Raw genomic sequence first — 26,250 nt, 5'->3', positions numbered from 1 at the left:
CTTAGCTTTAAATTTAGAAATAATATATTTGTTAAGCATAAGTATCAACACTAGTTGATCCTATTGATAACAAAATTGATTTTCTTGCAAGATCGATTTGTGTCCATCTAGTGTTGACACTTAGCTTTAAATTTAGAAATAATATATTTGTTAAGCATAAGTATCAACACTAGTTGATCCTATTGATGACGAAATTGATTTTCTTGCAAGATCGATTTGTGTCCATCTAGTGTTGACGCTTAGCTTTAAATTTAGAAATAATATATTTGTTAAGCATAAGTATCAACACTAGTTGATCCTATTGATGACAAAATTGATTTTCTTGCAAGATCGATTTGTGTCCATCTAGTGTTGACACTTAGCTTTAAATTTAGAAATAATATATTTGTTAAGCATAAGTACCAACACTAATTGATCCTATAGATGATAAAATTGATTTAGTTGGTGTATTTAGTTGTTGGAATTAAGTCAAAACTAAACTAGTTAAAGTGAAAAAGTTGTTAAGTTGTTTAAATAAGTTAAAATAAATGTTTAGGTTAGTTAGTGAATTTAGTTGTCGGAATTAAGTCAAAACTAAACTAGTTAAAGTAAAAAAGTTGTTAAGTTGTTTAAATAAGTTAAAATAAATGTTGTGGGTTAGTTAGTGAATTTAGTTGTCGGAATTAAGTCAAAACTAAACTAGTTAAAGTAAAAAAGTTGTTAAGTTGTTTAAATAAGTTAAAATAAATGTTGTGGGTTAGTTAGTGAATTTAGTTGTCAGAATTAAGTCAAAACTAAACTAGTTAAAGTGAAAAAGTTGTTATGTTGTTTAAATAAGTTAAAAAGAATAATGTCGGTATAGTTAGTGAATTTAGTTGTTGGAATTAAGTCAAAACTAATGTAGTTAAAGTTCAAAAGTTGTTATGTTGTTTAAATAAGTTAAAATGAATAATGTCGGTTTAGTTAGTGAATTTAGTTGGAATTAAGTCAAAACTAATGTAGTTAAAGTTCAAAAATTGTTATGTTGTTTAAATAAGTTAAAATAAATAATGTGGTTTAGTTAGTGAATTTAGTTGTTGGAATTAACTCAAAACTAATGTAGTTAAAGTTAAAAAGTTGTTAAGTTGTTTAAATAAGTTAAAATAAATGTTGTGGGTTAGTTAGTGAATTTAGTTGTCGGAATTAAGTCAAAACTAAACTAGTTAAAGTGAAAAAGTTGTTAAGTTGTTTAAATAAGTTAAAATAAATGTTTAGGTTAGTTAGTGAATTTAGTTGTCGGAATTAAGTCAAAACTAAACTAGTTAAAGTAAAAAAGTTGTTAAGTTGTTTAAATAAGTTAAAATAAATGTTGTGGGTTAGTTAGTGAATTTAGTTGTCGGAATTAAGTCAAAACTAAACTAGTTAAAGTGAAAAAGTTGTTAAGTTGTTTGAATAAGTCAAAATAAATGTTGTGGGTTAGTTAGTGAATTTAGTTGTCGGAATTAAGTCAAAACTAAACTAGTTAAAGTTCAAAAGTTGTTATGTTGTTTAAATAAGTTAAAATGAATAATGTCGGTTTAGTTAGTGAATTTAGTTGTTGGAATTAAGTCAAAACTAATTTAGTTAAAGTTCAAAAGTTGTTATGTTGTTTAAATAAGTTAAAATGAATAATGTCGGTTTAGTTAGTGAATTTAGTTGTTGGAATTAAGTCAAAACTAATGTAGTTAAAGTTCTAAAGTTGTTATGTTGTTTAAATAAGTTAAAATAAATAATGTCGGTTTAGTTAGTGAATTTAATTGTTGGAATTAAGTCAAAACTAAACTAGGTAAAGTTTTTTAGTTGTTAAGTTGTTTAAATAAGTTAAAATAAATAATGTGGTTTAGTTAGTGAATTTAGTTGTTGGAACTAAGTCAAAACTAAATTAGGTAAAGTTAAAAAGTTGTTATGTTGTTTAAATAAGTTAAAATAAATATGTCAAAACTAGTTAGACTTAGAAAGTGGTTAAGTTGTTTAAATAAATTCAAATGTTATTTAGTTGATGGAATTAAAATTATCATTATTGTTTGTGTAGATGAATCCTGATCGTAGTTGGATGTATAATAGAAATAATCCTGGTCGAGCGGGTATGATTCCAGAATTTGCAGAAGGTGTCACTAGATTTATAAATCATGCAATAACACTTGATGATTTTTTAAATTCAAGATTGATTAGGTGTCCGTGTGTTAATATCGTAGTACTCTACCTCTTGAGAGTCAGGACAGACCATTTACACAAGAAGAAAACGAGAATCTTTGGAAACAGAGTGCTGGTGAACCGATTAGAGGTTTAGTCTACGGCTATCCAGAAAAGGCGTATCAGAAGAAGAAGTCTTGGTATTGTGGTTCATCATCCTCAAGCTTTGATGGTGGGGATAGAGAGACAATATCTGCAATGGAGAGTAAGATAGCTTATCTCAATGTCGAGCTTGCTGCTGTAGCCGAAAGAGAGTAGAAGAGAGAAGAAAGAGAGAAGAAGAGAGAGGAGGAGATTGCGGCAGCAAAGGAGGTAGAGAACAAGAGGTATGCAGCGCTGCAGGCCTAACTAAATTTTCTTTTTGAATCAGGAAATATTCTTCCTTCATGTCCGGCTAGCAGTGATGGATCTGATCAGGAGGGTGATGAGAATGATAAGTCTGATAAGGAAAGTGAGGGTGATGAGAATGGTAAGTCTGATAAGGAGAGTGAGGGTGATGAGGAGTAGTTGTATCTATTTGACATTTTAGACTTCTATATTTTTGGAATTGTTTAATTTGATCGTATTTTAGTTTATTTTGAAGTTGGATGAAGTTTATTTTGAAATAGTTTAATGTATATGTTGAAAATATTGTGTTGTTTTGGTTGGATGAAGTTTATTTGACTTTGGGTTGTTTTGATTGGATGAATTTTATTTGGCTTTGGGTTGTTTTGGTTGGATGAAGTTTATTTGGCTTTGGGTTGTTTTGGTATAAATATGCAGGTGGGCAACTAAAAATTGCAGCAATTTGCTGCCTGTTTTGCAGCAGAAAACCGACCTCCGGAGGTCGGAATTTCAACATTATAAAAATAAAAATACCGACCTCCGGAGGTCGGAATTTCAACATTACAAAAATAAAAATACCGACCTCCGGAGGTCGGAATTTCAACATTACAAAAATAAAAATACCGACCTCCGGAGGTCGGAATTTCAACATTACAAAAATAAAAATACCGACCTCCGGAGGTCGGAATTTCAACATTACAAAAATAAAAATACCGACCTCCGGAGGTCGAAATTTCAACATTACAAAAATAAAAATACCGACCTCCGGATGTCGGAATTTCAACATTACAAAAATAAAAATACCGACCTCCGGAGGTCGGAATTTCAACATTACAAAAATAAAAATACCGACCTCCGGAGGTCGGAATTTCAAAATTACAAAAATAAAAATACTGACCTCCGGAGGTCGGAATTTCAAAATTACAAAAATAAAAATACCGACCTCCGGAGGTCGGAATTTCAACATTACAAAAATAAAAATACCGACCTCCAGAGGTCGGAATTTTAAAAAATGAAAATTCCGACATAAAATAAAAACCGACCTCCAGAGGTTGGTATTGAATAGCGACCAAGCTTTTTCCGACCTAAGCTGGGATGTCGGTTTTAGGTCGGTATTTCAGGGAATACCGACCTCCGGAGGTCGGTATTTATAGGTCGGTATTCACTGTTTTTTTAGTAGTGACGGCATCATCTTAACGGGTAGTGATGCCTCTTATATCTCCTAATTCACTAAATCCCTTGATCTTTACTTCTCTCTGGTGTTCTCTTTTTTTTCCTTGGGTAATGAAGTTGCTCGTGAGAGATCTGGGATGCATCTCTCTCGAGCTAGCTACATTTGAGGCTTACCCTCTCGAACAAAATGACAGATTGCAAGCATTCTCCTTCTCCAACAGATAATACATTCCAATTGTCTAAACATGGTGAAACCTTTGATGATCCATCATTATATAGGAGTATTGTTGGGGCTCTTCAATATGTGACCATTACAAGATCAAAGATCTTTTTTTTGGGGTGAGTCGTGTTTGTCAATTTATGCATAATCCTACCTTGGATCATTATAAAGTCGTCATCAAACGGATTGTTTGCTATCTCAAAGGCTCCCTTACACATGAAATAACTATCACGCCATCCGCTTCATCTACTATAAATGTCTATTGTGATGTAGGGTGGGTTGTTGGTCGTCGTTCTCATCATGGCTTTGCTATATATTATGGTCCTAATCTAATCAGTTGGTCCTCACAAAAGCAAAAGGTAGTAGCTCGATCCAATACTGAAGCTAAATATCATGTCATTGCATTTGTCGCATCAAAAGTATCCTGGATAACTAGTTTGCTTAAGGAACTTTGATTGCCCTGGCCCCGTCCTCCCATGATATTCTATAATAACATCAATGTCATTTATCTTACTGCCAATCCTGTCTTTCTTCAAAGGTCGAAGCATATTGAAATTGACTATCATTTTGTTCGAGAGAAGGTTCCTTGGGGACAAACTTTGTGTTCAGTACATTCCTTTCACTGATCAAATTGCTAATGTATTTGCTAAAGCTCTAAGCTCCTCTCAATATAGGACTCCTTCGTAGATATTAACAAGTCTTATATGTAAACTGAAAGTCCTTTATTTTCTGTAATTAAGATAGTTTTTATTTTGTATTCAAACTCTATTGTCTACAATATCAGCCTATATATAAATCATATACTGGTCATTGCAGAGACTAACGGCTCACCTCTTCCTTTATGCTAATTTACACAATACTCAATTTTAAAAATTTTAATTAAAGACATATGAATACTTACCACTTGTAACTCAATTTTCGATGATTCGATTTCGCTCGTAGTTAACTCGCTAAAACAGACAAAATGTGTACTTATTCTATTTTTATTTCAATTCAAATCAACGTAGATTACGTTGTCAGTGGTGGGGCCGTTGATCCGTTGTCGTGTTTTACGGTCGCAACACCTACCCAACTAATATTTTCTGTTTAAGATTACTCCACTCCATAAATATGATTATCCTTCTCAAGGAATGTAGGGTCAGTGTAGGTGATAAGAATTAAATATAAATCATAATTTAAAGAAAAGATAAACATGAGCAATCTAGAGTGTTTTATCGAGGCTGACTCAATAAGATTGGAGGTCTAAGGCCAAATTTTAGAGAGAGGGCCTACTATTTATTTATTTCATTTTTTTTATTAAAAAAAAGATCGCCACATTTATCTTTAGGGATGCAATAATTTAAATTATTTAGAAGTTCTTAATTATCAGGAACTATGCTACATTTTTCACCAACTTCTTCTAGGTTTTCTTCTTGGATGTTATTATCACCTAACTCAACTCTATTAGTGGCTTGTTCATTTGAAGAACATCTCATATTTTTTGATTCAAGATTTATTATTTATTACAAATCTATCAAGTGCTTTTTTGGATTTATTTAATTCTTCAAGTTTTTTTCTTTTTCTCTTTTTCTTTTGTAAGATGAAAATAATATTTTCTAATTGACATATTTAAACTGAATAAATTTTAATAATAACTAACACAAATATATATGGGGTTCGTGGGTTCGGACGAACCCAATAGCTTTTCTGTAGACCCTTTATTTGTATTAGAAAATTAATTTAATATATATGTATATTAATTTGTGAACCCCTAACAAAATTGATTAACGGTTCTAAAGGAAATTTAGAACCCCAAACTCTTTATCTTGGCTCCGCCTCTGTTAATATACTAATGAACTAAGGATATCAACAATTACAAATTTTCAAGAAAAATTATACTATAATATAAATTAGAATAAAAAACTTGTCTCAATAATTTGATAAATTGATATAAAGATATCGAATAGTGTTGTGTTTCTTCAACATAATGATTGTTGCATTTCTTGAAATTTTGAAGAAGACACCAAAAAGCAAATTGTGTTCTTTGGTAACTTTTAAGCAATAGTAATTCAATAAATTTTGTAGGAGAGACTTCAATATTAAAAATAAAAATAATAATAATCTAGACAATAAAAAAGATGAATTTATGGTAAATAATCAAATTATTTTATTAGGAAATAAATAAGGAGGTACAACTTTCCCACAAAAGGAAATAATTCCCAAAAACTATTCCATTCCTTAGGAAAGTGGAAACTAACCACTTTGAATAATTATTTCTTACTCGTTTTGTTTTAAAGAAATTTAAAAATTCATATAATTTTATTTTAAAAATATATGTAAAAGTACTTTTTTAAAAAGGGAAAATTGTATAAAATAATAAACTATTATTTCAAATTAAATGTTATAACCACAGTTTGATTTAATTGTAACCCGTAGCAAACAGTTGCCATTCGCCTCTCTCCCTGAATTTCTCACTCACCACTCTCGATTTCTCGCTGGGCAGTCTCTCCCTCGCCTCTCTCACTTTATACAGACACAAATGTATAAAATGCATTTGTGTTTGTATAAAGCGAGAGAAAATTGTATATATATATATATATATATATATATATATATCTTTTCGCTCGCCTCTCTCCCAGAGAACTCGCTCGCCACTTTAACTCATCTCTCTCACTTTATACAAACACAAATGTATAAATTGAGTTTGTGTTTGTATAAAGCGAGAGAAAATTGTATATGCAAATACAAATACATATATTTTCGTCCTATACACTTATAATTATACAAATACAGCCTTGCCCAGTTTTCTTTTGTCTTTCTCTCTTTCTCGCTTTATACAAACACAGATTATACAAATGATTCTTTTGTATATGTATACCGAAACAAATTATACAATTGATTCTTTTGTATATGTATACCGAAACAAATTATACAATTGATTCTTTTGTATATGTATACCGAAATATACATATTAATAGTCATAGCAAACATAAAGTTTGTTATGGAGCACAATTATACAAACTATAGCTATAGCATACAAATATGATTTTTGTGTTTGTTAAACCTAAAATTTACTCTTTTTAAAATGGAGGCCCAAACGATGCCTTTAGTGGCCTGAGGGTTAAGACGGTCATGTGTTTTATATGGGTTCAATATAGGGAAAATTAGCAATTAAGTCATAATATCTAACATAATTAGTCAAAATAACAACACTTTAAAATATTTATTTAAAATGGCAGAATGACAATATTTTTATAAAATAATATGTATTCAGATTTTAGTATTTAAAATTAATTTTATTTATGGAAAGAGTCCTATATTGGACCAAATTATATATTAATAACCGTTTAAAGAAAAAAATTAAACCAATACACATTAACCTTTTTTCAACTCCATTCACGTTTCTTCCCCACTTTTCACGTTTCTTCCCCACCTTTCACGTTTCAAGTTTATCTTTCTTCAAGGTGCTAAATTGTTGTTCATCAAGAAATCTTCTTTATTGTTAAATGAAATCTATTTATTAATTCAAGCAGATTTCTCGATTGGCAAGGTAATTTCCATTATCCATTTTGATTTATTTTGATTTGATGTTTAAATCACCGATTCTATATATTACGGATTTTCAATCGAATTTTTCAATTTTTATGTGATTTTGTTTAGTTATTCATCAAATAGTTATGATTTTCAATTTTTCAATTTGTTTTGTGATTTTCTTTTAATTTTTCAGATTTTGGTGAATCTAGAAATTCATATGTATGTTTATTTTGTTTGATATTTAATACATTCTAATTTTTGATAATTTCGAAATTCAAATTATCAAAAATTTTGTTTTCATATTTGAGATTTAGTAGATTGTAGTAACTACATTAGCACACATACATCATTTATTGTTTGATTTTTTTATACATTCATATTTAATAATTTCGAATTTTGCTTATAGGGTTACTAATGCACAAGTGAATACGGATTCAGATTCGATTTTGATGGAAAATAATCGGAAAAAAAAACATAGTAGATGAAGAAGAAGAAGAAAGACAAAGTCAAATAAGAAGGTTACAAAATTGTATTCATACCACAATTGTATTCATATTAATTTTTGTTTGTCAATTGTTTTTCTTTTACTCATCATTTGTATTTTTATTTTAAAATATTGTATTTCTTTTTTAGTTTGTAGTAATTTAAATAGGTATATAATGTATTCGTCACAATTCTATATATTATGATTGAATACATAATTTATAGAATTGTGACGAATACATTATAAGAAGGGAAATGGAAACTTATTGGTATTCATTTTTTTCGTTTGAAATACAAAATCATATTGAAATACAACCTGATATTTGAAATACAAACTTAGTAAGACATATTTTGTATTTTATTTGGCTAAAGCAATATCATTTTATGAATACATAATATATAAAATAGTGCGACGAATACATCACAAGAAGGGGAATACAAAATTATTGGTATTCATTCTGCGTTGATATACAAAATGATATTGAAATACAACCTGATATTTCAAATAAAAACTAAGCTAGAAAATACTTTTTGCAAATTTAAAGTGAAATAATAATATAACAAAATTGGATATTGAAATATAAATACAATTTATTTTTGAATAAACTTATTCTATGTATTTTATATGTATTCATCACAACTGTATTTTTCACTATCATTTCGATCTACAACTAATTTGTATTTATATTTTGGTATATACTACACAACTGCCTTTATTTTGTACTTGAACTAGAATGCCAAAGAGTTGTATTTATCATAAATCAATACCAACATTTTTTGTATTTTAAATTAGTTATACATATCATTAGGTATTCGAATACATTTAGGATGAACACATATTCAAAGAAGTTCAAACATTTAAATATCCAAAACAGAGGGCATTAGAAATTTTCCAACACTTCCACTCATATAAGATATAAAATACAAACTACTGCTTTCAAAAAAAAAATTGAAATTCTTAAGAACAAAGAAAAAAACGCTAAAAAGAAAAATGACAACATATGCTCTTTCAAAAACGTAACTGATGTTAAATTTAAAAAAAAAAAAAAAACCTTTTTTGAAATTTTTTGTTCCATGATTTTCTCTATTCATTTATTAATTATTTGCATTCTTTCAAATTAAAAATAAATACATAACTCAATCCTTAACAAATTAAAATATTGACATTTTAAATAAATAGTGAAACTATTGCTAAGGAGTCCCATTAAAAGCTAAAATATTGTTGTTTTGAAAATTTTCCCTTCAATATATGCTATTTTATGTGTATTAATTTATGTGGCACGGATAAAATTAGAAAATCTAATCAAATTTGTACATGATTTTAAAATATTTCAAGTTTTTAATTATTGTAATTTATAGTACTACGTACTTATTTTGTAATTTTTAAATACATAAAAAATTAAAAACCGCTCATATTCTCATATATTACTCCTTCTACCTTGATCGCGTTTTGGTTATTATTGATTTCTTCATGTCGCATTTGATCTTGATAGGAATATTCTTGCCCATTTTCCACTATGATTAGGTTAACCTCATCGTTCGTGAGGTTATCCACGACAAGATAGACATTAACATTGATTTAGTTTTTATTTTTAGCCATTAAATTAGTGGATTAGTGCACTTCATAAAAGAGAATGTTTGTTTGTAACAGTCTAAAGTAATCAAATCAATATCATAAATATTCTTAACCTCACGATGGGTATCAAACTATTTATCCTAAAAAATGTTCTGTTAAATTTGTAAGTGAAGTTAATTTAAATATAAAAAAATCATATTGTTTAAATATAGCAAAATAATCAAAATGAACAAGCTGAAAATAAGAACATAAATTAAATAATTGAAATATAGAGATGGATATTGCCTTATTTAGTCTGAACCTGATGATTCATATGACTGAGTCGACTTGATAGGGATTAATCGATCAAAATATGTTAAAGCTAAAGTAAGAGTAATATTATTTGACTGGAAAGTAACATGGGCTTTACCTGGTGGTGATCATATCGTTTATATAAGAGATAGCTATTTGGGAGTTGATTATTGTGCATTAATTTCTAAATAATGTGTGATAAATGTAAGCTAATGAAAGTGATTAACAAGTTGTATGGTGTGGTTAGTTAACTAATGAGCTTATTTAGTTAGAGGGTGATGAGCTGGCAGTTAGTCAGTTACAAGTAAGTCAGTTAGAAGTTTTGTACATATTGATGTGTCCACATTTAATGTAAGAGAATCATTCATTCAATACAATTCTCTCCTTTCTTCTCTAGTTTCTCTCTGAATTTTTGTCAAAGCTCTACTCTCCATTCATTGAGTTAACATGGTATCAAAGACTTGATCATAGAGAGCGTATTATGTGCACACAGCTGCTAGGTGTCTAGACTCATCATCTGTTAAAGGTGAGTCGAAAGGAGGTATCTCCATGTCAAGCTGGCTACGATGGCAATTGATGGAGTTCCATCATCAAGCACTGAAAATGGTACTACCAACTCCACAATATTTCTTGTAATCGATCACAGTCATCATCTTTTTCTTCAACACGCTAACACTCCAAGTAGTTCTCTAATCTCTTTACAGTTGACTGGATCAGAGAACTATGCTTTATGGAATAGATCCTTTAGAATTGGCCTACTAGGTCGTAGCAAGCTAGGATTTGTTGATGACAGGTTTCCTAAGTTTGTTTTTGAGCCTGCATTACATGATCAATGGGATAAGTGCAATGTTGTAGTATTGACTTGGATTATGAATGTTGTACGACCTGGTCTACTCAGTTTTATGGTGTATGCATCTGATACACGCAAGGTTTGGCTAGATTCAAGAGATAATGGTTTGATACAATTAATGGTTCTAGAATTTTTCAACTACATAGAGACATTCACACTCTGATTCAGAGTACGATGTCTATTGCTGACTATCATTCAAGGATAAGGGACTCTGGATGAGTATGATGCTCTCATGCCTTATCCTAGTTATCCATGTCCCGAGTCAAAGAAGTTTGGTGAAAATTATTATTATCAAAGGCTATTATAGTTTCTCGTGGGGTTGAATGAGTCCTACTCTCCTCCTAGAAGTCAGATTCTCATGATGAGTCTCATCCCCACCCTTAACAAAGCATATGCCCTTCTAATTGATCAAGATAGTTAGAGGAATAGGATGAGCTTAGTTAGCTCAGGAATGATAGATGGTACTGCTATGTACACTCACAAAGTGGCATATAACAATGTATCACAAAAGTGGCACCTATAACAATGGTGCAAGTACATCCAAAGGATCTGGTGCTTATAGTGACTATGGTACCACTAGATTTGGCTCCTCTAGTAGGGGCATATTGGTGGTAGTACTACTGCCTCTAGAGGTAGACGAAGCCATTCCAATCGGGGGTGGGGGTGGGGGGGTATAGTGGTAGTAGCATTGCATCTGGAGGTAGCTATAATGCTAGGAAGAACTTTCTTCTGTGTGAATACTGTGGCTGCAAAGAACACTCCAAGAATCAGTGTTACAAAATTGGTGGCTATCTAGTTGATTCCAGTTTTAAGAGGAAGCCTATGTGTGCTAATCAAGTTGAGGTTGGGCGAGAGATTAGAGGCACTAACAATCAGAGCACTAAAGTCACAAATACATGATCACATCTTGGAGCTTTCTTCACTTAGGATCAATACTATCAAATACTCCAACTGCTGTCCAAACCTGGTGACAATGTAGTAGAACCTTCTGCTAATGTAGCATTTGTTACTAATGCAAGTAGTTCTCCTAAAGCTTTCTCTTGTACATATGAAGGTAGTAAATGAATAGTAGACATTGGAGTCACTCATCACATCACATCTAACTTGGAGGTTTTAGACATGGCTAGAGAAGCCCCTACTCATACAGATAGTAAGGTCCACTTCCCAAATGGTAAAGTTGTAGTTGTTTCTCATTTTGGCAATATTTGTGTACTTGCCAACCAAAATATTTCTAATGTCTTATTCTTACCAGACTTCAAGTTTAATCTATTGTTTGTACCAAACTATAAAGAGTTGCACTGTATGATAAGCTTTTTTCCTGACTTTTGTGTATTTCAAGACCTCTACATTGGTCAGGTGAAAGGGATTGGTAAAGAAGAGCATGGACTTTATATACTACATAAATGACCAAGTCACACGCCAAAGCAACTGGTCAATAGTAGTAGAGGTCATGTTCAGCTTGTAAAGTCAATTGTTTAGTCTGTTAGTTCTGTTACACAATCTAATCCTATTAATGTATGCACAAAAAACTAGGTCATGCTCTTATTGATATCATAAAGAGGAATGATTGTCTTAGCACCTTAAGTAGTAGTAAGGATAAGTTTCATTGCAATGTATGTACCCAAGTTAAACATACAAAACTTCATTTTACTCAAAGTACTCATATGTTCAAAGTTGTATTTAAACTACTGCATTATGATCTTTGGGGGCCTTATAGAGTGCACACTCATAATACGAATTTTTTTTGTAACCATTGTGGATGATTTTAGCAGGTATACATGGATATTATTGATTACTTCTAAAGCTGACACATTAGTAGTACTCAAACATTTTCCCAAACAAGTACATAATTTGTTATCGACTAGTGTTAAAATCTTGAGGACTGATAATGGTAGTGATTCTTTAGCACTGAGGTTCAAATTCTACTATGTGAATCAGGCATAACTCGCCAGAGCACTTGTGTATACATATCACAATAGAATAGTATTGTTGAAAGGAAATACAGAACTATTTTAGCCATAGCCAGATACTGGGTAAGTGTGTGTCTATTGATGTGTACATTCTTGATAGACTTTCATCCAGTTGCAAAGATGGTGACAGTCAGGTCTCTTGTGTCTCTTGCTGCTTCTAGAGGCTAGTAAATCTATCAAATGGATGTACACAATGTCTTTCTCGATGGTGACTTACAAGAGAGTATATATATATGACTATTTCTAGTGGGTTTGCTTGACAGGGGGCAAGGTCTGAAAACTAAACAAGCCATTGTATGGTCTGAAACAAGCACCACGACAATGAAATATAAAGCTAATTGAGGCATTAATGCATATGGGATTCAAACAAAGTCATTATGACTACTAATTGTTCACAAAACAAGTTGGTAATGATACTGTGGTGGTGTTAGTTTATGTGGATAACATATTGATTACTGGAAGCTCTCATCAACTGTTGTGCAGTACTAGACAGGAGATTCAGAAAAATTTTAAGATGAAGAATCCTGGGGAACTCAAGTTCTTTCTGGAAATTGAATTTGCTAGATCCATCCAGTGTATACTAATGACATAAAAGAAAATATGCACTAGAGCTAGTCTCGGAATCTGGACTAGGGGGAGCCAAACCTACATGTACACCACTAGAGATAAATCAGAAGCTTATATATCTCCAGTATAATGGACATATCAAGCATGCAAATGTTGAAGGTGACAGTCCACTCACAAATCCTACAAACTACCAAAGACTAGTAGGTAGGCTTCTCTATATCACCATGATCTTGACTTCTATGCACAAGTGCTAAGTCAGTTTATGTATTGCCCAAAACAATCACATATGAAAGCAACACAGAGTGTGGTGACGTACATCAAGGAAGCTCATGGATTAGGGGTTGTTGATGCCAGCAGAACAAACTACATAACTCATTGCTTACTGTGACTCTGATTGGGGAGCATGCTTGGAAACTAGGAGGTTAGTCATAGGTTATCTAGTGAATTTTGGAGGAGGGTTAATCTCCTGGAAGTCTAAGAAACAACAGACAATGTCAAAAATTTCAGCTGAAGTAGAGTTTAGAAACATGGTTGCATATGCAACTGAGATAACTTGGGTGATAGGCATGTACACAGAGCTAGGCATTAGTGTGAATCTACATGTACGTGAACATGATATGTGACAGTAAGGTAGCCATACAAATTGTTGTCAATTCTATCTTCCACGAAAGAACAAAGCACATAGATATCGATTGTCATTTTATTAGAGAAAGGATTTGTCAAGACATGTTGAAGATTGAGCATATAACTACTAAACATCAAGTGGCTGATTTACTCACCAAGAGCCTGGGAAAGGCACAATACAATTAGTTGCTAAGTCAACTTGGAATGAAGAATGTCTTTCAACCATAAGTTTGAGGAGGAGCGTTAATTAGCTAATGAAAGTGATTAATACGTTGTATTGTGTGGTTAGTTAACTAATGAGCTTAGTTAGTTAGAGAGTAATGAGCTAGCAATTAGTTAGTTACAAGTAAGTCGATTAGAAGTGTTGTATATATATAGTTGATGTATCCACGTTCAATGTAACAGAATCATTCATTCAATACAATTCTCTCCTTTCTTCTCTAGTTTCTCTCTGGCTTATTCTCTATTCATGGAGTTAACAATAAATGACTAATTAAATGACATTAATACTCCCTCCGTTCACTTTTACTCGCCAGTTATTTTTAAAATAGATTTTTATGTTTTACTTATCACTTTTGATAAATTAAAAAAACAATATTTTTTTCCATGTTTTACCATCAACATTAAATATTTATTTTTCAAATCATTTTCTAAGACAATATTTAATAGGAGATCGTTTGGTAAAATATTTATATCATTAATTATTTTCTTAATGGATGTGTCAAGTCAAACTATAACAAATAAAAATGAATCGATGGACAAATAAAACGGCAACACCCAATATTATTCATGGGTCAGGTATACAACGACTTAGTGAGGATTCATTGACCTTTTCGCTCGTTTATTATTCTTTGCATGATCTATCATTGATTTTGTCTGGTTATTCATTAAGTTGTGTTCCTCATCCTTTTGCGTGTCGCGATTTAATTTGTCCACATGTCTAAACTATTTTTATCTTATTACACACTTTTCATTTTTTTTAAAATGGGTGTTACTTTAGCAAAAAGACTTTGTCCCACAAAATAAGAACCTTTTACCAATATCGATTGTGAGAGGTTTGAGATCGAACTTTGAATATGGATAAAATTTTGTTGGAATGTCACCTTTAAATAGGCTTTGTAGTACGTGATTTAAATTTTTTAAAAATGATAGTAAAAAAATAAGATATTTTTAGCAAGAAATGGACGGTCCAATAATAGTTTATAGTAGGAAAAATCACTTACGTGTACACTTTTTAAAAAATATTTACGATATTTGTCAACATTATTCTTTTAACCATTATAACAATTTGACTGAATGGCAGTATTGCTAAAAGTTGCGAATGACACCACTTTTTGCTAAGTTTAAAGGAACAAAATTGTTTAAGTATTGCTAAAAGTTGACAAAAATGGTAATAAATTAAAAGTATACTTAAAAGTGGTAATTATTAAATAAAAAACATTCACTTATGTATTTTCTCCTTTATTATCGTAGTACTAGATAATTGAAGGCCCGTTAACGGGTCCAATATAATTAATTATTTTTTCAATTTTAATTTAATTTTTTTTTACCTAAATTCACATCTTATTTTATTATAATTTCTAAAATTTCCTACCATTTAAAAAAATTATGAAAATTTCCTCTCAGATGCATCCCTATCCTCTGTCAGATACATCACTATCTCCTCTCGGATACATCCCTATCCTCTCTTGAATACATTTTTATCCCCCCTTGAATACATCCCTATCCTCTCTTGGACATCTCTCCCCTCTCGGATACATCCATATTCCCTCTCGAATACACCCCTCCCTCTTTGAATACACCCCTCCCCTCTCGAATTCATCTGTGAGCTATGTATCTGCAAGTTTCCTGAATAGCAATGTATCACGATCGATGTATCCGCATGTCTGTTGATGTATCCGAAAAAATTTTAAATCTAAGAATTTTTTGTAATTTGAAAAAGAGTAGGAATATAGTGTAATTAGCTCGTAACACTATGAAAATTTATGTAATTTTTACTTTAATTTATGTGACATATTTTTCTTTGTAATCAATTTCAAAAGAATGATGTATTAATATATTTAATAACATTTGACTTTAAAATATTCATTTTATTCTTAGTAAGATGATTTATAGTCATATGAACATCTATGGTTTGTTTTAGACCACGAGTTTTAAAAGTGTTTTTTTTATAAAAAAAAAAACTTCATGTTAAGTCAAATAAACATTACATAAATCGAAATGGAGTGAGTACAAACTTTAGATCAATTTTATATTTATAAAATTTAAGTTTTTGTAACTATTTTGCCGTTCTAACAAAATTTAAAATGAAAATACTAAAGCTTTTTCACAATTATTTTTTATAGTATTTTTTTATCAATATTTTGTCGATAATAACCAAAATTTTAATATAAATAAGGTAGTAAAGTAACTTAATTTTGAAATTCAAATATTGATATCAATTTAGAAAACATATATTTTTAAGTTGTAAAGCATTCATAATCTAATATTTAATATGTTCTCTACTCTCGACGAATGACACTAATTTATCATAATTCAGTATTGCAAGAAGTAGAAATCAAGAATAAAAAGTGCAACTCACTATTAGTCTATTATATGAAGGTCAATTCGTAGTTTATCTTTTGTAGAAGTTTCCTAAGTATATGATATATAATTCTATGTCAAATTAATTTTTGATCTCATATATTTATACTATTTCAAAATTTATCCCGTTAATTGGTTATGTGTCTTCTTAATCTACAATTATGCAGTCACTATTGTCTTTTTTTTTTTTTTAATTTTTACATTACCAACTCTTTTTTTTTAATCTCTTTAGAATTGTGACATTTTTGTTTTATTATTTAAGTCACAATTTTTTAAGATAAAATAAGCTAAATAAAACTATATGAATACTTATGTTTAAAAAATATTATATATAATTTAAAAGGAAATTACATAAATGGAAGATTGTAGGATTATACTGAATATATTATAGTATAGTAGTAATAAACATAGATGAACGATTTGAATTGTCAAGAGTATAAAGGTATAAATATTTTTCAGATTATTAATATAATCAAACAAATACAAATTGATTTTTAAAAATAAAATAAAATGAATTTGTGGGGCCACACATGAAACAAAACTTTTTGTGACTCTTGAAAAGAAAAATTGGATTCTTCTAGAAAATTATTTTGACCATTAATTACACTTATAAATTTATTTATAACTTTGCCCATAAATAATGTTTAAAATTATAAAATTGTCATTGATCTTCCTAATCGAAATTTTTTATTTTGGGCGAGGCACACATACTGTCAGTTGTGTGAGGCCTCATTTGGCTACCACAAGTTACTGTGGGACCCATATGTACTTATTTCCCTACTTTTTCTTTTCTAATTTTAATCTTTTCTTTTACTTTTTCTTTCTTACTTGCATTTTCCTTTTTGCTTGTTAATTCTTAGTGTAAATTTTATTTTTTATTTTTTGTTTTAATAAAGAAACTTTGAAACTCACACACGATATCTATTATATATTTTATATCTCTATTGCTATTTATTTGAGGGAAAATTAAAGTAATATGTCGAAAAAATTAAATTTACTTATTTTTGGATGAATTCAAGAAAATTGAGGATAGTGAAATTAAAAAAAAATAGTGAAAATTCATGTAATCAACCCACTGAACTAATTAGTTTATGCTATTCTTTTTTTACGTACTGAATTTTGATTTAAATTTACAATAATTATATAAGTTTTTAGTTTATTATTTTAATATTATTTTTTCTATTCTATATTATTTATTTTATTATAATAAATAGTTGTTTGAAATTTATTTTTTAGTTTATAAAATTAAGATATAAGTAGTTTTTTTAATCCTAACAATTAATTTTTTAAAAATTATAAATAAATTTTGTAAAATTGCAAAAATTCTTTTAAGGAATAAATTATTTAAAATATTATTTATATATATAATTTCTTTAAGAACATGTAAGAAAAGTAGATAAGCAAAATATTTATTAAATCTCACCTATCTTGATTTTTAAGAATAAGAATATGGTATAAATTGACGGAAATAATATGTATTTATGTTGGTGTTTATGGATGTTTTTCGTTTTTGAATTTCATGACAATAGTATCAAAACTTATGTAATTGTTTTTCAAGATCATTGATGTTCTTTCCGTTTTAGTTACTTATTGAAGAGTATTTGTGGATTGAAGTGTTTTTGTATTATGAAATTGTTGAGAGAAAAATAAAAGAACATATTAAATTTATACCTTCTTTATTTTTCATATTAATGATCTACTTTTTCTTTTACAAATTTCTTAAGAAAACACAAATAAAATATATACCTTAATTTTTTTTGGTAACTTTATAAATTTTATTTATACTTTCAAAAATAATTAATTGTTATAATAAAATAGGATTTTTTTAATTAATCATATCTTTGTAAATTAAAAAATAATTTTATATAACTATTTTTAATAATATAAATAATTAATATGAGATGGAAAAACAATATAAAATGTAATAAATAGAATGAGTCAAGCAAAATTTTTTGAATTTCATATTTTTCATGAATAAAGTTATTTAAGTATGAAAGTATAAAATTTGGAACAATTGTTTTATAAAAGAAACCAAAGGAAAAAAAAAGAGTAAAAAATAAGAAAGGGAAAAACGTTAAAAGGAAGAGACTAGAGAGAAAGAGGAGTGTCCCCTTTTTTTTGAAAGTGATCCACTTGGCAAAATATAAATGGGCCTCATACAACTCTTGTCTACCACATCATACTTGTGCCTCATCCATGATAAAAAATTTCTTCCTAATCATGGCTCTTCTATATAATAGTAGAAATATCTGGAGTGCTGTATTAACTACCAATTTTTGTCATCAAATCAAAGTGGACACTTCAACCTTTTCCTCTTCCTCTTCTTCTAAAAAGAGGGAAAAAAAATACAAACTAAGTAATTCCACTATTCTTTTCTTTTTCAGAATTTGTGGACAGAAATCCAAAATTCAAGAATGGCAAAGTGGAGTGGCATCGTTGCCGTTGTGTCTTTGACGGTGTTTTTGATGTCAGTGACGGCGGCAACAGTGCTTCCAATTCATCCTTACTTGAAAGTTGAAGATACATTCATTTCTCAACTTTATGATACTTCCAACTATGGATTTCTTCAAATTGACAATGGCTTGGCTCGAACTCCTCAGATGGGGTGCCTTATTTTCAACTCTACTTCCTTCTTGTGTTTCTTTTTTCCATAAAAATTGAATCTTTCTAGTTCAATTTGTGTTAAAAGTTGCAACTTTATAGTTATGTGATTAATCATATTTATGGAACAGGTGGAGTACTTGGAATTTTTTTGCCTGCAATATAAATGAAACAGTCATCAAGGAAACAGGTAATGCTCTGAGTGTCTCCTCACCTTGTTTTGATAGATGCTTGAGAATATTCCATTGTAATCCCACAAGTGAGTGCTTGAGAAATTAAGAGCCAAGATTTCACCAAGGATTCAAAATATGAAGGGTAAACAGACTAAGAAGTCGACGAGAGTTCAACATCTACTATATATATACACATAAAAGTAAATAGTATAATTTTCCGCTGAAGGGGGTTCGGATGAACCTCTTGATCCTTACTAGCTTTGCCCCTGCTCTCCTTTAACTGAGGGGAATTTAATTTGTTATGTGCATTAATAAACAGCATCTTTGTGCATTAAAATGAGTTTACATACTTCTCACGTTTAGATTTCCATTCAATATCTTGTATTGTCCTGGGGAGTGGATACTTCAAGATTGAAGTTTTTCATTAATTGGGATTTCTTGTGGAGGAGGGAAGGAAGTTTCTTCAATTGTATGGGAAATCTTAACCATGCTACTTTCTTGTGCTGTTTTAGGGGTGGGAGTGGAGTGTTAAAATGGTTAAATGTTTTATTAGCTCACATGGAAGTGTTGTTTGTCAGCTGATGCACTCATATCAACTGGTTTGGCTAGCCTGGGTTATACTTATGTCAACATTGGTAAGCTTGTGAAGAACTTAGATTGCCTTTGCTTTTAAGGTTTGAATCTTGACATTTTGATATGCTTTCTCCTTGGTAGATGATTGTTGGTCCAGATCGACACGAAATTTGAAGGTGCATCTACATTTCTAAGCTAGGATGTTGTTCCTCAACATTGTGCTTTTTTTTTTTTATGATTATATTATTATGACGATGGTGTCCAGACCAACTAGCGTGCACCTTGACTCTTCCACCGGGAGCCTTCATTCCTGGACGTTTTTCATGCCTTGATGCCCTATAACTTTAGAACTTTGGTTCAGAAAGAGCTAACTGATTTCCTCATTTAAGAACTTTTGTTGAACTTTCATTTTCAGCCATTTGTGGATGTGTGAGATGCTTATCATCTGCCAATCCTTGTGCAGGGTGAAATGATTCCTGACCCAAAAACTTTTCCCTCTGGAATTAAAGCTCTAGCTGATTATGTGCACTCAAAGGGACTAAAACTTGGTGTTTATTCTGATGCTGGGTAGGACATATCCCAAATACCTGGTCTGATTATCTTTTGACTATGCCAATATTAGATGAAAATACATTTTCTCGTCTGGTATAAAGTGTTTGTTCATTCTCCTGTTTCTCACTGTTCGGTTACATGGATCATGTAGGATTTTTACATGTCAAGTTCGGCCAGGTTCGCTGTTTCAAGAAAAAAATGATGCAGAACTTTGGGCATCTTGGGTTAGTTTGTCCTTTTTGTTCCATCAATCCCGTTATTCAGTAATTATCTTCCACCTTATTGATAAAACACAATAATGACGATTTCAGAGTGGAGTTACATATACATATGGTAATAAATGTTAACAGAAGAATATACTTTGCTTCTTTTTCGTCTTTTTCGTTTTTCATCTTCTGGTTGATATTATAGCTTTTTCTATTTATTGTCCATGAGCCTTAGAGGTTAGAGCATAACAGGTTGTTGTCAGAGAGACTTAGAGCATAATGCCAAAAAAGATTGATATGACTTCAAGGAAATAATTGTCTTTGCTTATGCCAAAAAATAAATGAAGAAGAAGCTATACAGTTGCATATGTTGATTAAATCACTAGCTAATATTGTTAATTGCATTTCTTATACAAGGTAAGACAGTTTTCTTACTTGTGAATACTGGTTAATATGTTAGTGTTGGCGTTGCTTTTCATTTATTTCTTTTGGTGTGGTAGATGATTTACTTTGCATTTGCTAACTAATATTGTGATTGTTCAACTACACAGGGTGTTGACTATTTGAAGTACGACAATTGCTACAACCTAGGCCTCCCACCACAAAAAAGGTTCAACTCTTAGTCTGTGAGGTCTAACTTAATTGTCTTTAAATGTGTGATTAGATCTGAATACTAAGACGTTGTTTTCAGATACCCACCCATGCGTGATGCCCTTAATGATACTGGACGAACTATATTTTACGCACTTTGCGAATGGTAAGTGCAACTTCGAGGCACTTTCTTTGATTTGTATTGGAGTTCTTAACCAGCATCTTGAGAGCTTTCTTGGTGCTTTTGTTATTAAATTTGGCAGGGGCATTGATGACCCTGCCAAATGGGCAGGAAAAATTGGGAACAGTTGGCGTACAACAGATGACATCAATGATACATGGATAAGGTTCTAACTTACTGCATCTTTATTTGATTATTATATAAGGAAGCAAGATAAACATCATCATCTTGTTGTTGTTATTTATTCTGTAATCGTATATCATTATGGTAAATAAAGATATTTATACATGTATGTATGACCTTTGAAATTTAGAAGATTTTGATTGTAGTTCTACTCTTAAGTATGAACCATAGCTGGATACTTATATGCAAGCTTAACTTAACAGTAAGACAGCTCTTTTGCTGTGCTTATCACTTAATTTTTTGCTTTTTCTGAAATTTTGCTTTGCTCTAATAAGCATCAGACTGACAGATATCTTTTATTTATATACTTTTTTAGCATGACAACCATTGCTGATATCAATAACAAATGGGCTTCCTATGCTGGACCTGGTGGATGGAATGGTAGGTGATGATCCTGATTCTCTAGATTTTTAAGCATGGCTGATACTGAGTTTAACCCTCTATATCCTCTGGCAGATCCTGATATGTTAGAAGTTGGAAATGGCGGCATGAATTACCATGAGTACAAAGGGCACTTTAGCATCTGGGCTCTGATGAAGGCAACTCATAATTACATTTTTTTTAAATTCCTCTCTTGTTTTTCTTTTTCATTGTCTGATGGAATACTTTGTATCCAGTCCCTATTCAAAACAATTTCTCCGTAGCAACAACAAATTTGTGATGCAACCATTCTTTTGTGAAATTGCTTGCTGGTTTAAATGGTGTATGAGTGTGAGTTTTGGAAATCCTTGTATAAATAAGGATAAGAATAGGGGATTGAATGTGGTCAATAGGGACTAGATATTTTATTCAGAAAAAAAGGGGGAAAATAGTGTTTGGAAGTTTTAATATGTATTTTTCATTACTAGTCCATCATACTGCAGGAGTTTATTCATTCTCCCCTTCTTTTCAAACATTTATCATGTTCTGGTACATATGTAAGAAAAAAAGTGGTCTGTTATGTTGGCTATTCATGGAAATAAACATTGCCTTTGTGTGCTTCAATACTCTTACTGCATGAACTGACTTTATGCTTCGATTTGTAGGCTCCTCTTATAATTGGTTGTGATGTCAGAAACATCACTGCTGATACTTTAAAAATTCTTTCCAATAAAGAGGTTATCGCTGTTGACCAAGGTAAAGAACATTCTATTCCTTATAACCCATTCCCTACCCCTTTTTTTTTAGTGAGGAGGTCATACTATCTTTGGGTCTTATCTGGTTGAATCAGCTCATTTTCTTCTTTTACTTTCGATGTGCATATGGTTTTGAATTTTTGATACAAAATAATTTATGAAAAGATAACTTCTTCACTTTTACAGATCCCCTTGGCGTTCAGGGTAGGAGAGTTTACGCTTCCGGACCAGATGGTTGCCAGCAGGTCTAGTTGCACCTTGTTTCTCATTTATCCTCTCTCATTATCAACAGTTAGCACCTTTTGTTTCTTTCGGTATCTGACATAAGAGCTCCTTGTAGGGGTGTAGTTTAAAGACAAGACTTACTTCGACGCTTTCCCGAAATAAAGTGACGTTACTGTTGAAAACTTGTTTTTTCTTGAGAAAAATAAGCTAGAGGATAATGAGAATTTGATTGATAAGTTTCGCACCTATTAATTCCTAAAGAATAAAAGATCATATTGAGAGGTAGATAAACAACAACATACCCAATGCATATAGAGAGGTAGATGCTGACAATAATTACAATTATAAAAAAAATAAACAGAGAGGATGAGATAAAGAAATATATAGGGATGTCGCTCCCCTAGCACTTATGTGGACCGTTTGGAGAGAGGAATAGGAGAGCTTTTGAGGATGTAGAGAAAGATTTTCTACAATTAAGGTATAGCCTTTCCTTATTTCTTTTTGATGCACCCATGAGGTTTCGATTTGTCTAGATGATTAGGTGTCTTTAGTTGAAAACCATGTATTTTTTTAAGATTTTCTACTTTTTGGTATAATTGTTGTATATGGGCACGGTTTTTCCCTTCCTTTCATGAATTATTACCTTATAGAGGAAAGGAGCATCTACCGCTCAAGGGCATAGAAGCAGCCCTTCCATTGAGCATAAGATTGAACTTCTATTTTACCTGGATAAGTATCCCTCTTATATGTAGGATTTACTAAAGTTTTTCCCAGCCCTAGATGCAACTTAACTGCAAGAAATGTATCCATATGCTATCATCACCTCGTCTTATAACCCTGAGTTTGACTCATTATTCTATCTGCTAAAAACCACATTTCTTTTTTCTCGACATATTGGAATTTAGTTTTGATGTGGGGTTTTCTTAATGTAACAAAAACTTCCATTCTTTTGGGTAGATGAATTTGCAACACGATCGCAAAGATGATCACGTGCTATGTGTAGAGAACCATAGTTTTGCCTAAGTTCATCACTAGTTCCTTATATTCAAGTGACAACACAGCCACTATGAGATTTCACTACCCACATGTTGAACTGATTAGCCAAGATGGTGTTATGTCATGTAGGATTTGCCCAAAAAATTCTGTCAAAAGTAGTTTCTTTTGTTGTCGGCATTATTATTACTATTATTTTTAATAATAGTGGATGCGATCATTGGATTGGACCGTTGGGCGGGGATGTAAAGGATTAGGATAGCCCCCCAACTAATGTAGATTAGGCATACTTGTTAATGTATAATTGTTGTTGTGGTTATTATGATTGTTACTGTTATTATTATTGTTGAGATGCATTTGGATGTATTTTCCTTTTCTTTTGGGGGAAGACAGAATAGGTTTGAGGGGTTTAAACTTTTCTGTGCTCTACCAAACTGTTATTGTTATTGTTTTTAATTTTATATTCAGGTTTGGGCCGGTCCATTGTCTCGAAACCGTTTGGCTATGGTACTCTGGAACAGATGTTCAAAAGCTGCAACTATTACTGCTAACTGGAGTGCCATTGGACTAGAACCCTCGATTAGCGTCTCTATGAGAGACTTGTGGAAGGTGAGTTGGCATGGTGTATAACCAGCTTTATATCAACCACTGCTAACTCCTGTTCGTTGATAGCTTACCGTCTCTTTTTGACAACTTGTAACCCCGGGATCTCTTGTAACTTGAATTTTTGCTGAAACATCTGAATTAGTTAGCATCATTGCTTTGACTCAGCATACTGGCTTCATTATTCCAAAAGCTTACTCTGATCGCATTTCCTATGTTGAAATTTTGCAGCATGAAGTTGTCTCAGAAAACACGGTGGGCTCATTTAGTGCCCGGGTTAATGCTCATGGCTGTGAAATGTACATTTTAACTCCACGGAGAGCAACTCGATCTTCTATATGACTGAAGTGTAAGAGGAGTTCACGGCTTGTACAATCTCAATAGTAGGCTTCCCTGTTAATCTTTCTAATCTACATTTGTGCCTACTGTTCTCTTCATGCTCTTATATATTACTAGTTCCCTTTGAACTTGCAATCTAGTAAGTTGAATTTGTAAAATGCTCTCCACATGAATAAAACTTTTTATGTTATTTCTGGAAATAGACTTCTTTTGTGGTTTATATGAGATATTCATTTCAATCTATTCAATTAGCATTGGGAGTATGCAGTGGAGGATTGTTCAACTTTGATCTCATAAGTTTATATAATGAATGTCACGCCCAAAACTTGTCCCAAATGGGGTAAGTGGTTGTTTCAAATATAATTCAGCTTTTCTTTTTTTGTGACCGGAATCGATCCCACACTAAGGGTGGCAACGGAACCGGGAGGTCCCGGTACCGGTTCCGGTCCGTTCCGGTCCGTTACTGGTTCCGTCTCGGTTCCGGATATTACAGGTTAGATCCGGTATTAGACCGGTCCGAGAGGGGTAACGGGACGGAAACCGAGATTTACCGGTCCGTCCCGGTCCGGTTAGTCCCGGTTCCGGTCTGGTTCGGAACAATTTTTTAATTTTTTTTTTAATCTGAAATTTCAAATTTTATAGCCGTTGGGCAACGGGTTTTGGGCCCCACCAACGGCTCTTTCACCCCCATAACCCCATTTTACACCTCCCTACCCCCCAAACTTTTTTTAATACCCCAAACTTCTTAAAACTACATTTTCATCCTTTTTTTAACTATAAATACCCCTAATCTTTCATTTTTTTCACTCACAAAAATATTTTCTAATCTCTCTACTCTCTACTCTCTAAATTCTCTTATTCTCGTTAAAATTACGAATTTGATCTTTGGAAATTGGAGCTTCAAATTCAACTTTCAATTTTCGGCTTCCGGTCATACACGTCTACTTTTTTAAGTAGACGTTTGGTACATTCGTTCCAACTCACTTTTCATTTCGTTATTTATTTGTTTGCATTTAATTATTTATTTTGTGAGTAATTAATCTCTAGTCTCTACTTATTTAGTTATTTATTTGTTTAAAACTTTGCTAATCATTTTCGTATTATATAATTTGCTCACTTTTTATATTTGAATATGGATTTCGAAAAAAACATTATTGAAAAGGGTAAAACAACTATAGTTAATTCGTTCACTAATTTATCTAGCTCAAAATCCAAGAAAAATAAAAAAACCGGTAGTACTTCTCAATCTAAAACTAAAAAAATTTCTCAATTAAGAATAAATACGGATGATTATACGCATGTTGATGAAACTGTTTTTAATATTGATAGTAATAATGTATTAGATCCTTATCATGAACATTTACAAAGAAGATTTGGTAATTTTGAAGAGGAATTACCTGAAGATGATGAGCATGATGATGTTAATGCTTATGTTGATAGTTTTGATAATAATGTTAATGAATATGATGATGATGAAACTGAGCCACCGTCGGCTACTAGTCCCACTCCCAATCCCTCTTCCCCGGCTCCCGCTCCCTTTCGTTGTCCTGC

At 31.4% G+C, this 26,250-nt stretch overlaps 2 protein-coding genes across 2 annotated transcripts in view; one reads left to right on the top strand and one right to left on the bottom strand.

Moving 5' to 3' along the window:
• LOC125819302 (bZIP transcription factor 18-like) overlaps positions 1-26,250 on the bottom strand; it is a 279,276-nt gene that overhangs the window by 83,104 nt on the left and 169,922 nt on the right. The gene's annotated exons all lie outside the window — the stretch shown is intronic.
• Positions 18,605-24,919, top strand: LOC125819335 (alpha-galactosidase 3). Its single transcript, XM_049498787.1, has 15 exons — positions 18,605-18,969; positions 19,097-19,155; positions 19,717-19,773; positions 19,853-19,887; positions 20,175-20,278; positions 20,415-20,487; positions 21,021-21,079; positions 21,161-21,226; positions 21,324-21,407; positions 21,741-21,805; positions 21,881-21,963; positions 22,450-22,540; positions 22,726-22,784; positions 24,226-24,366; positions 24,592-24,919. The coding sequence occupies exons 1-15, from the start codon at positions 18,779-18,781 to the stop codon at positions 24,700-24,702; spliced, it is 1,278 nt and encodes a 425-aa protein (XP_049354744.1). The 5' UTR covers positions 18,605-18,778; the 3' UTR covers positions 24,703-24,919.

Source organism: Solanum verrucosum, unplaced genomic scaffold, assembly GCF_900185275.1.
Source record: "Solanum verrucosum unplaced genomic scaffold, falcon-dt-bn FXZP01000207.1, whole genome shotgun sequence".
Lineage (NCBI taxonomy): Eukaryota > Viridiplantae > Streptophyta > Magnoliopsida > Solanales > Solanaceae > Solanum > Solanum verrucosum.
Note: the sequence above shows the minus strand (reverse complement) of the source record. Positions and strands in the feature narration are given on the sequence as shown.